Source organism: Lampetra fluviatilis, chromosome 3 (assembly GCF_964198595.1).
Source record: "Lampetra fluviatilis chromosome 3, kcLamFluv1.1, whole genome shotgun sequence".
Taxonomy (NCBI): domain Eukaryota; kingdom Metazoa; phylum Chordata; class Hyperoartia; order Petromyzontiformes; family Petromyzontidae; genus Lampetra; species Lampetra fluviatilis.
Genome location: NC_136277.1, coordinates 24017462 through 24030292, shown reverse-complemented (window position 1 = coordinate 24030292; position 12831 = coordinate 24017462). Strand labels below are relative to the sequence as shown.

The 12831-nt window shown below is 48.8% G+C and overlaps 2 protein-coding genes across 4 annotated transcripts; one reads left to right on the top strand and one right to left on the bottom strand.

Annotated features, from left to right (window-relative positions):
• Positions 1-100: 100 nt before the first annotated feature.
• On the bottom strand, positions 101-4735 carry TRAPPC5 (trafficking protein particle complex subunit 5). The gene is made up of 4 exons (XM_078885525.1): positions 4173-4735; positions 2743-2899; positions 1662-1778; positions 101-1454 (listed from the first exon to the last, which is right to left on the bottom strand). Exons 2-4 carry the CDS (start codon positions 2893-2895, stop codon positions 1158-1160), a joined length of 567 nt encoding a protein of 188 aa, XP_078741651.1. The 5' UTR covers positions 2896-2899; positions 4173-4735; the 3' UTR covers positions 101-1157.
• A 1137-nt stretch (positions 4736-5872) lies between these two features.
• TMEM205 (transmembrane protein 205) lies at positions 5873-10828 on the top strand. Of its 3 annotated transcripts, none has more exons than XM_078885499.1 (5): positions 5873-6117; positions 7034-7155; positions 8484-8647; positions 9366-9539; positions 10182-10828. In XM_078885499.1, exons 2-5 carry the CDS (start codon positions 7056-7058, stop codon positions 10356-10358), a joined length of 615 nt encoding a protein of 204 aa, XP_078741625.1. In that variant the 5' UTR covers positions 5873-6117; positions 7034-7055; the 3' UTR covers positions 10359-10828. The 3 variants fall into 3 exon arrangements, with proteins under 3 accessions (XP_078741625.1, XP_078741620.1, XP_078741627.1); XM_078885494.1 differs by lacking the exon at positions 5873-6117 and adding an exon at positions 6269-6561; XM_078885501.1 differs by lacking the exon at positions 5873-6117 and adding an exon at positions 6279-6297.
• Positions 10829-12831: the final 2003 nt, after the last annotated feature.

Genomic DNA, 12831 nt, shown 5'->3' with positions numbered 1-12831 from the left:
TGCACTACATACACCAATGTACACAAGTGTTTCCATAAATAAATTTGCGTTCAGTATTTGATCAGGTGCCCCACACTTTCACAATACGCGGTAAACCTCATCGGTTATCATCCCTCTTTAATGAACACAATCGCAGGCCATGAGGAGGTGAGTGAGCGGGAGACAGAGGAGACGCTGGTTGTGTTAATACCCCCAATAAACCCAACCAGATACAGGCGAACAGTTGAGGTGGTTCAGGACGGAGGTCACAGCGGATTCGGGTGAGAGATCATGGACGGGAGGGAGGGGGGGCAGGTCATGTGTGAGGTCACATTTGGTCATGGTAAGAGGTCATGACCTCAATCCAGTCATTCTCACTCGGTACCAGTCACCACCACTCATCCCCGCTTAGCTCCATGTATCCTGCAACAATCAATCTCCCTCTTCCCACATCGTTTCTCTCCAGCCAACCCCTCTCCTCACACCTCCCCTCTCCTACCCATTCACCTCCTCTTCCCATTCATCCCCTTTCCATTTTATCCGAGCTCACTCATCACCCTACCCCAAGGGATTTCAAACTTCAGTCATTACAACGAGCCAGTCCATCTTTGTACAATGTTGTCTGTTCAAACAAACCAAGTCTTTACATGCCGTTGGATGCTGTGCCTAATTTCAATCGGCACTCTACCCGATGGAGAATTTTGGTAAATGTGGAAAGGGAGATCGACCCCAGAAATGTTTATCAATATTTTCCGCTCAAATGCAAATCATTACACACTACACGCACACCTCACGATTGGTAAAAGAAGCTCAACACGTCGTAAAGAGTGCTTACGTTTAATCAACACTCCACATAATTTTGCAGCAGATTGGTAAATGTGGAAGGGCGGACTGTTGTTCAGTTGCAAAAATTAAACTTTGGAAAAGAAAAACGCCGTACTCCCCCCACTGCTGTCGAGGCACCGCCCCATCTCCACTCTCCTGCTATCATGGACGTCAATGAGCATCGAGGGGCCTATTGTGTGCTCCACACGACGCAGAGAGCACTTTGAATCAGTGCTCTCTACATCACGGAGAAGTTTGGTAAATGTGGAAACGCAGACTGGGGTTGGATAAAAGCTACTGAACTTTGGGAAACCCTACCCACATCCCCTCCCCCAATCCTCCCCGCCTGCGCATCAGCGAGTATCAAGGGCCCTGTCGCGCGCCACCACGGCATCGTCAAATCGGATCATGAGGGTCGTGCCCTTGTGCCAGTGGGCGGTGACGCGCGCGGGGAACCCGGCATGAGCCAGCGCCGCCTCCACCACTCCCGCCGTGAACGACGCGCAGTTCAGCGAGCTGTTGTCACGCGGCACCGAGATGAAGGTGTTGATGAGCGGCTCGCGCTCGATGATGTAGTACGTCTTCACATCGTCGTTCGCCTGCTCCAGCTTGTCGGCCTCCTTGCCAAAGAGAGCCTTCCACAGGTTCACCTGCGGGGGCAGTCGAAGGGAAAGAGGTCATAACGAATTGGATGCTCGTTATTACTTGCAAGTTCAAATTCTGCTAGGGGGTTCACTCAGCCCATTATCATCAATAGCAGTGTCACTGGTGGAAATGTTAATAGTGGCAGTGTCAAAAATGGAAGTGTCAATGGCAGTCATGCAGGTGGCAGTATCAATGGTGCTGGTGGTGTCCACCTTAATGAAGAGCAGGGCCCCCAGGAGCCTCGTGTCCCTGCGTCCTGGCCGCTCCCTCAGCACCAGTGTGTCCAGCGATCGCGCACCCACGTGGCGGCCCAGCTCACTCAGCCTCGCCTGCACCGCAAGCAGGTGGCACTTGAGTTAGTGCAGCAAGGTGAGTGTAGGGGTCAGTTGGTGTAGCAAGGTGAGTGTAGGGGTGAGTTGGTGTAGCAAGGTGAGTGTAGGGGTGAGCTGGTGCAGCAAGGTGAGTGTAGGGGTGAGTTGGTGTTGGCTGGTGAGTGTAGGGGTGAGTTGGTGTTGGCTGGCGAGTGTAGGGGTGAGCTGGTGCAGCAAGGTGAGTGTAGGGGTGAGTTGGTGTTGGCTGGTGAGTGTAGGGGTGAGTTGGTGTTGGCTGGCGAGTGTAGGGGTGAGCTGGTGCAGCAACGTGAGTGTAGGGGTGAGTTGGTGCAGCAAGGTGAGTGTGGGGGTGAGTTGGTGTTGGCTGGTGAGTGTAGGGGTGAGTTGGTGTTGGCTGGTGAGTGTAGGGGTGAGTTGGTGCAGCAAGGTGAGTGTAGGGGTTAGTTGGTGCAGCAAGGTGAGTGTAGGGGTGAGTTGGTGTTGGCTGGTGAGTGTAGGGGTGAGCTGGTGCAGCAAGGTGAGTGTAGGGGTGAGTTGGTGTAGCAAGGTGAGTGTGGGGGTGAGTTGGTGTTGGCTCGTGAGTGTAGGGGTGAGTTGGTGTTGGCTGGCGAGTGTAGGGGTGAGCTGGTGCAGCAAGGTGAGTGTAGGGGTGAGTTGGTGCAGCAAGGTGAGTGTAGGGGTGAGTTGGTGTTGGCTGGTGAGTGTAGGGGTGAGCTGGTGCAACAAGGTGAGTGTAGGGGTGAGTTTGTGCAGCAAGGTGAGTGTAGGGGTGAGTTGGTATTGGCTGGTGAGTAGGGGTGAGTTGGTGTTGGCTGGTGAGTAGGGGTGAGTTGGTGTTGGCTGGTGAGTGTAGGGGTGAGCTGGTGCAGCAAGGTGAGTGTAGGGGTGAGTTGGTGTTGGCTGGTGAGTGTAGGGGTGAGTTGGTGTTGGCTGGTGAGCGAGTCCCCGTGTCGCCCATCACCTGCAGCTCACTGACGGAGTAGACCCGCGCCTGGCTGTACTGCACCATCTCGGAGAAGAGCAGAGCGAAGGCGCTGAGAGCCACCTCGGAGCGACCGCGACCCAGACTCCGCTCCAGCAGACTCGACTTGCCCTTCGTGAAGCGGCTCTCCATACTCCTTCAACAAACAAACAACAACAGCACAAACGACCTCAACCATAGCTGAAACAAATAATGCAATGGCAGTAAGTATAGTAGCGACTTCTATAGCTAACGAACATCAGGACCGTTGCAGAACTCTGCAGCAGCAAAGGCAACAACAGCTGTAGCTACAACAGTTGTAGCAATGGCTCAGGCGACAACAGCTCTAAGAACAACAATAATAATAAGCATAGCAGCAACCACGGCGATTTATCAGCAAATATTTAAGAAGTATCTGCAACTACAACAGCTTAAGCTACCAACAACTCGAGCAGCAACCATAGCAACAAAACCATAGAAGCGACAACAACAACTGCAGCAGCAGAATCTGTTGAAGCAGCAACAAAAACAACTGCAGCAGCAGAATCTGTTGAAGCAGCAGCAACAGCAACAACAGCAGCAGCAGAATCTGTTGAAGCAGCAACAACAACAACTGCAGCAGCAGAATCTGTTGAAGCAGCAACAACAACAACAACAGCAGCAGCAGAATCTGTTGAAGCAGCAGCAACAACAACAACTGCAGCAGCAGAATCTGTTGAAGCAGCAGCAACAACAACAACTGCAGCAGCAGAATCTGTTGAAGCAGCAGCAACAACAACAACTGCAGCAGCAGAATCTGTTGAAGCAGCAGCAACAACAACTGCAGCAGCAGAATCTGTTGAAGCAGCAGCAACAACAACTGCAGCAGCAGAATCTGTTTAAGCAGCAACAACAACAACAACAGCAGCAGAATCTGTTGAAGCAGCAGCAACAACAACTGCAGCAGCAGAATCTGTTGAAGCAGCAGCAACAACAACAACTGCAGCAGCAGAATCTGTTTAAGCAGCAACAACAACAACAACAGCAGCAGAATCTGTTGAAGCAGCAACAACAACTGCAGCAGCAGAATCTGTTGAAGCAGCAGCAACAGCAACTGCAGCAGCAGAATCTGTTGAAGCAGCAACAACAACAACTGCAGCAGCAGAATCTGTTGAAGCAGCAGCAACAGCAACTGCAGCAGCAGAATCTGTTGAAGCAGCAGCAACAGCAACTGCAGCAGCAGAATCTGTTTAAGCAGCAACAGCAACAACTGCAGCAGCAGAATCTGTTGAAGCAGCAACAACAACAACTGCAGCAGCAGAATCTGTTTAAGCAGCAACAACAACAACAGCAGCATCTGTTGAAGCAGCAACAACAACTGCAGCAGCTGCTGGACTCCGATAGCGACACAAGCAGCAGGGGGAGCAGCAGCAGCAGCAGCTCCACCTCACCTCGCGTGACCTGCTGCTGCTGCCTGTGGCTTGGGCTGCTGCTGCTTCTGCTGCTGCAGCTGCCTCCTCTCTTGCCGGCGTCCTTGGCTTGGGCTGCTGCTTCTTGTTTCCTTCTCGTCTCTCTCTTGCTGCTCGCCTTGTTCAGCTGTTCCTGCTGCTGCTGCTGCCGCTGCTGTTGTTAATGTTGAACCTTCTATAGCTTCAGATGCTGGTTATCCTCTTGCTGATGCCGATTCTGCTGCTGCTTCAGATGTCTCCCTCTCTGCTGCTCTGTCTGCGACTCCCTGCCGCTCTCTCTCGGTTTCTCTCTGCTTCTCCCCCTGCTTCTCTCTCTCCTGCTTCTCTCTCCCCCTGCTTCTCTCTCTGCTGCGTCTCCCCCTGCTTCTCTCTCTCTCCCTGCTTCTCTCTCCCCCTGCTTCTCTCTCTGCTGCGTCTCCCCCTGCTTCTCTCTCTCCCTGCTTCTCTCTCCCCCTGCTTCTCTCTCTGCTGCGTCTCCCCCTGCTTCTCTCTCTCTCCCTGCTTCTCTCTCCCCCTGCTTCTCTCTCTGCTGCGTCTCCCCCTGTTTCTCTCTCTCCCTGCTTCTCTCTCCCCCTGCTTCTCTCTCTGCTGCGTCTCCCCCTGCTTCTCTCTCTCTCCCTGCTTCTCTCTCCCCCTGCTTCTCTCTCTGCTGCGTCTCCCCCTGCTTCTCTCTCTCCCCCTGCTTCTCTCTCTGCTGCTTCTCTCCCCGCTGCTGTTGCTGTCACGCAGATCGCGGAAGTGCCCTGGAACTGGATGGCGTTGACCCCGGAAGTTGATTTTATTTGTTATTCGGGGTCGTACACAAATGACGTCAGGCGGTTTTGGACGCTTTTTGACGTCACAAAAAGTCAGACCCCCTCAAATATGACGTCACAAAGCTCTACCCCACCCCCTCTCGTCACACATCGTCACAAATGTCTGAACCCCCCCCCTAAGTGCGTGACGTCATTTATGGACGGTCCCTTATTTAAAATGTTAATTATTTGGTCACTTGTGTTGATTGTCATGTTATCATTATTGAGGGATACATGTGTTGACACTGTTGTATTCACTGCTAAATGGAAAATAATGACGACAATGACGATATTCTGCTGCCGCATGGAACTTGCCACCTGATGACGTCAGAGGGGGTGGGGCTTCCGTGACGTCACACACTTCGCCGTGACGTCACACACACACCGCCGTGACGCAAACGGTGAGCTCGGGATCATTGACGTTTCGGGCAACGGCCCTTCATAAATGTATACGCTACGAAGAAGGGTTAGTCCCCGAAACGTCGCCTATTATTTATTTGTTTTTCGTGGTAGGCCACACGCGGTGTTATTGACGAATGTTACGTGTTGTTGTTGTTCGTTTGTGCTTGGACACTGCCACCGTCAACGCAGCAGCATCACCACGTGATGTGGACATGTGGTGATGTACTCATTAGGCAGAGGAAGTCATTCATTAATGCTGGAGCCTGGGCTTGAGCAGGGGCACGGAGTCCCAGACAGTGGGGGCAGCAGAGGGGAATGAGCGACCGCCCCATCCACGACAGAAAGCCTTGGTTGCTGGAGCAGAGAGTGCGTGGAAGGGTGTGGAGTGAGATGAGAGGGGAGAGGTAGGAGAGTGCGTGGAGGGGGAGTGGAGTGAGATGAGAGGGGAAGGGTAGGGGAGTGTGTGGAGGGGTAGGAGAGTGAGATGAGAGGGGAGAGGCAGGAGAGTGAGATGAGAGGGGAGAGGTAGGAGAGTGCGTGGAGAGGAGTGGAGTGAGATGAGAGGGGAGAGGCAGGAGAATGAGAAACCCACGATGCGTTCACCAATAAACTGCCACGGCACTATATTCTTAGGTTTTTTTCGGTAAAGTCACGTAGGTAAAACATCAAAATTAATGAAAATAAAATAAAAATCACGACGTTTCGGAGGCAACACAAGTCTCCGTCATCAGGTGGGACCGTCACAGCCAGATTAGCTGCATCAAGTGCCACGGCACTGTTGACAAGGCCGGTCTGCACATGACGTCACGCACCCCCGAGGTGACACTGAGTGTCCCCGCGAGACATTACGTCACGCGCTTGGGTGGTCCTCTCGGTTCGAACTTTGACCCCAAGCGCCAGGAGCTGGATCTGTTGAGTTAAACTCGCGCTCGCTCGTACAAACACTCTAATTCGTCTTAATTCGTCTTAATTAATACACTCTAATGCAAACACTCTAATTAGTGTTATACATACACTCTAATTAGTCCAACGCAAACACTCTGATTAGTCCGATACACTCGAAATAGTCGAATACGTCCACTCATGCGTACACCCTAACGCGCACACACACTGCAACTTGGTGACGTCAGGGTGGCCGTGAAGTCACCACGGCGCGTGTGCCAGGCTAGGTGCAGGTGTGTGTGTATAAAGATGTTAACGTGTGTGCAATTGTGCACAGTTCAACTGTGCAAGTTTTAATTTGTTTAACGATGTGAGACCAGGGGATGTGTGTTTGTCTCATTCGCAAGATGTCACTGGGTCACCAAATTTACAAAAGCAATAACAATAACAATACAGCGATGAAGCAGTATTGTGTTGTACAGGTATGGCTGGCCATGTGTGTGTGTACAGGTTCGATCCACGCTCACGGCCAACACCGCCAGTGACGATTATCTGAACCAGTCTTGGGCCTCCACTAGGTCGACTCAGCCTCAAATAAGTACCTGGTGCGGTGTGTAAACATGGCAACTGGGGAGACAAAGGCGGTCGGGCGTGGTGCTGGCCACCCACCCCCTCGAGTGCCGTGCCGACCAAAGGTACTCGCTAAACAGCACTTGCCCCAACAGTCTGTGAAGGTTATAGGGGGATCTTTGTGCGTGTGTACAGGTGTGTCCAGGTGTATGCGACAATGGCGATGGAGGGCGAGCCGGGTTTTGTGGTGAAATTCCTGTACCTCCTGACCCTCTCCACTGCGTGGGGCATGGGGATCTGGGTGACATTCATTTCAGGTATGAATGCTTTTTCATCACCATCATGAGCTTTAGCCAAATTTCTCCCAACCAGGTGGCTCCTACATTATGAGACCTCCTTTGCCAGTAGCAAGATATAGTAATAGGTTTTTACCCTTTTATCTGGCACCAAAACTGACACCTTTATACAAGGGATCATGTTTGCAATAACCACAACACAAGCCAGATACAAACCTATTACTTTATCTTGATACTGGCAAAGGAGGTCTCATATGCTTACCCCGAGCTCTTAATACTTTGATAGTGCGCTGTTTTTTAGTTGTACGCCTTTTGACGTCATCTGGTCCAACACCAATGGAGACTAGGCTCTAAGAAAAGCTGTCTCGGGTGTGGACCAATCAATTTCAAGGACAGTGTATATCATTATCAGAGTTGTCTATTTTTGTTTGCATTTTGACTGCTTGTGGTTATTGCAAACACGATCCCTTGTATAAAGGTGTCAGTTTTGGTGCCAGATTAAAGGGTAAAAAGCTATTACCAGGTGGCTCCTCCTTGTTTCTTCCAGTGTTAGTGTGTCTCTTCCCCAGCGTATCCTCATCTCTTCCCATATTTTCGCCTAACATTTTCACCATATCTCCATGTGTCTGCGCCTACATCTCCACCGTATCTCTCAGTTTCCCTGTGGCATCACCCATCGCTTCCATATCTGGTCCCTTTCTCTCCATATCCCCATGTTTCCGCGTCTCCCCAGGTCTACTCTTTCACCAACACATTCCAACCCCCATGTTCTCTCACCTGTTCAGGTTTCATGATACATGGATGCCGTGGTGGCTAGATGTGAACTACCTCGCCTGGTATACAGGAGGTCGTTGGTTCCATCCCAATCCTGACGTCTGTTTATTGGGAGTTTGCGGTGTCTCTCTTCCCGTGGTCATGTGGGTTTTTCTCCGGGTCCTCCGGTTTTTTCCCCTCCACATTTAGAAACATACCTTTTCGAGTATTAGGCTGCTATTCATTCCCAAATGATAAACCATGTCGTTGAGCTATCATGTGGCCAGGTCGCTCCTGAATAAGACCTATATAGCCCAGTTGGCCTTACCTGGTAACATACAATGTTTTAGTTTATCTTCTTGGTTCTTTCGGTAAAGTCACGTAGAATGGAAATAATAAAATAATAATAAGAAAAATTCTTTATTTTATTTTATTATTTCCCTTCTACGTGACTTTACCAAAAGAACCAAGAAGATGAATCCCTGCAGTCACGAAAGCTTAAAATCGAAATGTTTTAGTTTAGTTTAGTTTACTTCGCCACTCCATTCCCACCCCATACACCCCCCCCCCGCCCTCCTCGTGTTCTCTTTCCGCAGGTCTCATCATGCGTCAGCACCTGCCGCGCCAGTGGCTGCGCAGCGTACAGGGCCTCCTCTTCCCCATCTACTTCATGCTCGGCTCGTGCTGCTCCATCCTCAACCTCGCGCTCTTCGCCCTCTACCACCCGCGCGAGGCGCTCGATACGCAGGAGGTGGTGCAGGTCAGAGGTCGTAACTTGCTTCTCGCTTCTAACGCGGAGAGCACGGACGGCGTTGGCTTCTCACTTCCTCGCAAATGGCGTACTGTGACCGGTTCTTGCTTTCCACCAATCACAGATGGCATTTATTGTGTTTCTCATCTGATGAGCTCATGCTGATAACACAATTGCAAACTTGATTTGAAGCTTTCGTGACTGCAGGAATTACTCTTTGGTTCTTTCGGTAAAGTCACGTAGAAAGAAAATAAATTAAAGAGATGCACAACATTGACACACAGAGTGTATCTGCTGTGTGTCTCTCTCTCTCTGTGTCTCTGTGTTGTCTCTTTCTGCTTGTGTGTCTGTCTGTGTCTCCGTGTCTGTGTTGTGTCTCTCTCTCAAATTTAGCAATCTTTGGAAGAAGGTAATCAACCAGGTAAGGTGCTGACTGTTGTGTTAGCCGACTCTCTGTGTTGTATTGCATTGTATTTCTAAGTTCACTCGGTTTGTTTTCTACCTGATGACGATTGCTTGTATTACAATCGAAACGTCGTATTATATTATTAAATGTATTTTCTTTCTATGTGACTTTACCGAAAGAGTAACACAATTGCAATTAATTAAAATAAATAAACCATTTATTTTTGTGAATTGATAAATCTTCATATTCCAACCATCCACAGGTGTGTGGCTCCCTCCACTCACGATGCACGCCCCCCCCCCCAACCTCACATCTGTGTAGATGTGGCTGTGGCTCGTGTCCGTGGTGAGCTGGGCTCTCAACGCGCGCTGGTTCAGCGACACAACCATCGCGAGCCTTGAGAAGATGACCGCCATAGAAATAGAACACGGCATTCTGGGACAAGAGCCCGCCCAACCGATCAATAAGGAAGGGCCGCCTTCCGGCCAATCACAGGTGGGTGTGACGGTGGAAATTTTGAAGCGAATTTTTGCATTCTTTAATTAGACCGGTGGGGTGTGTGTCAATGTGGTCACAGCACTAACATTGTTTTAAAATTCATGTGTTCAATTCCCAGTAGGGGGTAAGATCAGCTCATTCATAATTTATGATCCACATATAACATCATCATCGTCATCACCCCCTTTGTGGTTAACAGTGTGTGTATTACACATAGCCTGACCAGCACCAAAGTAATGTGGAATATTTAACACCGGCTACAATGATGTATGCTGCCCCACGGTTATTGAGAGTAGGGGTATGTTAACTTTCTGATCTGCTCTTTGAGCAAGGGTAACCTGGTTTCCTACAGAGATGTAGGTGTTAGTCGATCCAATTAAAATGGTTCAAGTATAAAATACACAGTACAGCAGTGCGACAATGACCCATGACGAGAGATTGATTTCAGCTGGGACTATCCGGGTCGGTGGCCTGGAAAATATTTACACGCCTGGGATACCACATCCATTATACATTTTTCAATTACTGTGGCTACTCTTCACATGCCACCTCCAGTTCAGCAGCAACCCAGGAAATATTCAGTGAGAAATTAAGACCTGCCTATGAACACTAACCCCCAAGAGTTTTTTCACCATGCAGAACGCGCAGGACATGAAGGAGAAGTGTGCCCAGCTGGAGGAGCGCGACCAGAAGTACAGTCGCGCTGTCGGGCGATTCCGTCGATACCACAAGGCCTCCCTCTTCGCAAACTTCGTCAGTCTGGGCTGCACGGGGATCAGCCTGGCACTCGTGGCACAGCACCTCGGAGCTCTGTGAAGAGGGGTCCGAGTTGGCGAGTGGCCAGGAGAGTGGCTGGATAGGTATAAGGGTGGATCCATGAGTAGAAGGGTGGGATGGTGAGTGGGTAGGCAGGTGATTGGGTGGGTAAGTGGGTGAGCAGGTGGGTGAGTGAACTGTTTTTAAGTGTTTAGTTTGTTGCTCTGACCCGCATCTCTGATTAGCGCGGTTGGCAATGTACGGTGCGAACGAAGTTCAACTAACATACATTTGGTGAAGGTGTTTGTAAATGGGTGAGTGGGTGGGGAGATGGGTAACATTAGTGAGCACTGAATGAGCAGTGAGTAGGTGGATGAAAGCACTGGTCTTGTAGTTGTTTTTGAAGCACGTCTTGATGCATATCTTTCTGTAACATTCCGTTAAATTTTTTACGTCCAATTGAGGTCACTTTAACACTACTCCTAATTGCGCCCTCCCCAAATCCCCAATTGTGAAAATTAAAACACTGAATCAGAGTCGTTGTCGTCCTTGTTATATTTGCATACATTTTTTATTTTTTTTAACAAAAACCAGATGCGCATGATCAATCGCTCCAAGGCACGGGATTTTGAGTTCAAGGTTAGTTTGGAGTTGTAGGTAGAGAATAGGGGTAAGTTAGGGTTGGTGTTTAACTATACAAAAGAGTCCGTGTCCACCACAACTCCTACAGCCAGAAACAAATACCCTGTTTAGAACGATAGAGCACCTATTGAGGTCTGCATGGCTCACAGAGTTCATGAGGCCAGTACCAAGCCCAGCCACCGTCTTCTCCCCAGTGCTTAGGATTAGATTCCACACTCATTTATGGCCCAGTCAACTTACGAGAGGCCCAATGCAAGGCTCAGATACTACATATCGCTGATGCTATGCACTGCAACTTGGAATCGAACCCAGGTCACTGGGATTGTAGTGCAGTGCGCAAACTATTACACCATTCCCTCACCCCACAAACACAAAGGTTGCCCATATAGCCTCAACACATTGTTGGGTTAAGTGCTGTTACCAAGCACCTATCAAGGACAGCACGGGACGAGGGGTTGGGTGGCCAACACCATGCCTGGCCCCCTTTGCCTCCCCAGTGCTGATGTGTTTCGACACTGCACCAGTTACTCATTTAAGGCTGAGTCAACCTACCACATACACACTCGCGCACACACACACACACACCTTGTTCCCTTCCAGTGTTCAAAGCAAGATAAACATTTTGTATAAGAAAATAAAACTTAAAAATATATATTTTTTAAAACCCAGTAAACTTGTTACCCCAGTAGTGTTCAGATTAAATGTACAACCTAAAGATAAAGCACACGTATACATATATTTAGATATTTACATACAGATACGAAGACATACACATGCAACACAGTCGAGATGTTTTTAGAATGTTTTGAGAATATAACTGTTACAATGAAGCATAGTGAACACTCACTCTTCAATACCAACCTTATCCCTAACGTGAACGTATACGAACCATAACAGTATCCTGAAAACCAACATCAGCCCTAAACATAACTCAATTGTTAATCCTAAATTTAGCCCTACCTCAAATACTATAACTAAAACCTAACTCGAAGCCGAACCCATTTGCGCTAAACCCAACACCAACCGTAATTCCCACCTTGAACGCCTAATAATACAACCACCCCTACACTTCTTTTTTATATCTCGATTTAAAGCTTTCGTGACTGCAGGGATTCATCTTCTTGGTTCTTTCGGTAAAGTCACGTAGAATGGAAATAAAAAAATAATAAAAAATACAACTTAATAAAATAATTATCACGACGTTTCGGCCACAACGCAAGCAGCCGTCCTCAGGTGAAGAACGCTGTCTTTCTGACAGACCTGTTCTTTACCTGAGGACGGCTGCTTGCGTTGTGGCCGAAACGTCGTGATAATTATTTTATTATGTTTTTATTTTATTCTTTTTTATAAATACGGAGATATTTTTCTTTCTCTGCTCCGGGTGCTTGGAGGAAGCCACAGTGACCGAGGTCACTTATCTCATTGTTCCGTTCTCCGCTCGGAAAATGTGTTTTTTTTGTTAAATTCTAAGATTCATCAATCTTCTGTCAGGAGTGTAAATTCAATATTGGCCAAACAGCACCATCTCAATTGCAGGCTCAGACATTTGCAGTAAATGTTGTTTGCGAGCACCTATTAAGACCGGAATGGTGCACGAAGGGGTGGTGTGGTCATTGCGATCCGCAGCTAACTGCATTCGTTTCCCAAGTACTCATATTTACACCCCCATGTCAGGTATTCATTTAAGGCTCAGTCGACCTAACCGAGGTACACAACAGGTTCAGATTCCTGGTAAGAGATGTTATTCATGTCCAGATATCGAACCCAGTTAAATTGTGTCGCCTGTCCATGCATTCACACATACATGTGACCTACACACAGATACATGTACACACGCACACACACTTGTACACAGAGATATACATAAATAGACATTTACTGTAAATACACC

Coding starts and splice junctions, on each gene's coding strand:
- TRAPPC5 (XM_078885525.1), bottom strand. CDS start 2,895: ATGGAGAGCCGCTTCACGAAGGGCAAGTCGAGTCTGCTGGAGCGGAGT. Junction 1,779..2,742: donor ACTCCGTCAGTGAGCTGCAG/GTGATGGGCGAC, acceptor CTTGCGGTGCAG/GCGAGGCTGAGTGAGCTGGG. Junction 1,455..1,661: donor GGGCCCTGCTCTTCATTAAG/GTGGACACCACC, acceptor CTGCCCCCGCAG/GTGAACCTGTGGAAGGCTCT.
- TMEM205 (XM_078885499.1), top strand. CDS start 7,056: ATGGCGATGGAGGGCGAGCCGGGTTTTGTGGTGAAATTCCTGTACCTC. Junction 7,156..8,483: donor CTGGGTGACATTCATTTCAG/GTATGAATGCTT, acceptor CTCTTTCCGCAG/GTCTCATCATGCGTCAGCAC. Junction 8,648..9,365: donor ATACGCAGGAGGTGGTGCAG/GTCAGAGGTCGT, acceptor ACATCTGTGTAG/ATGTGGCTGTGGCTCGTGTC.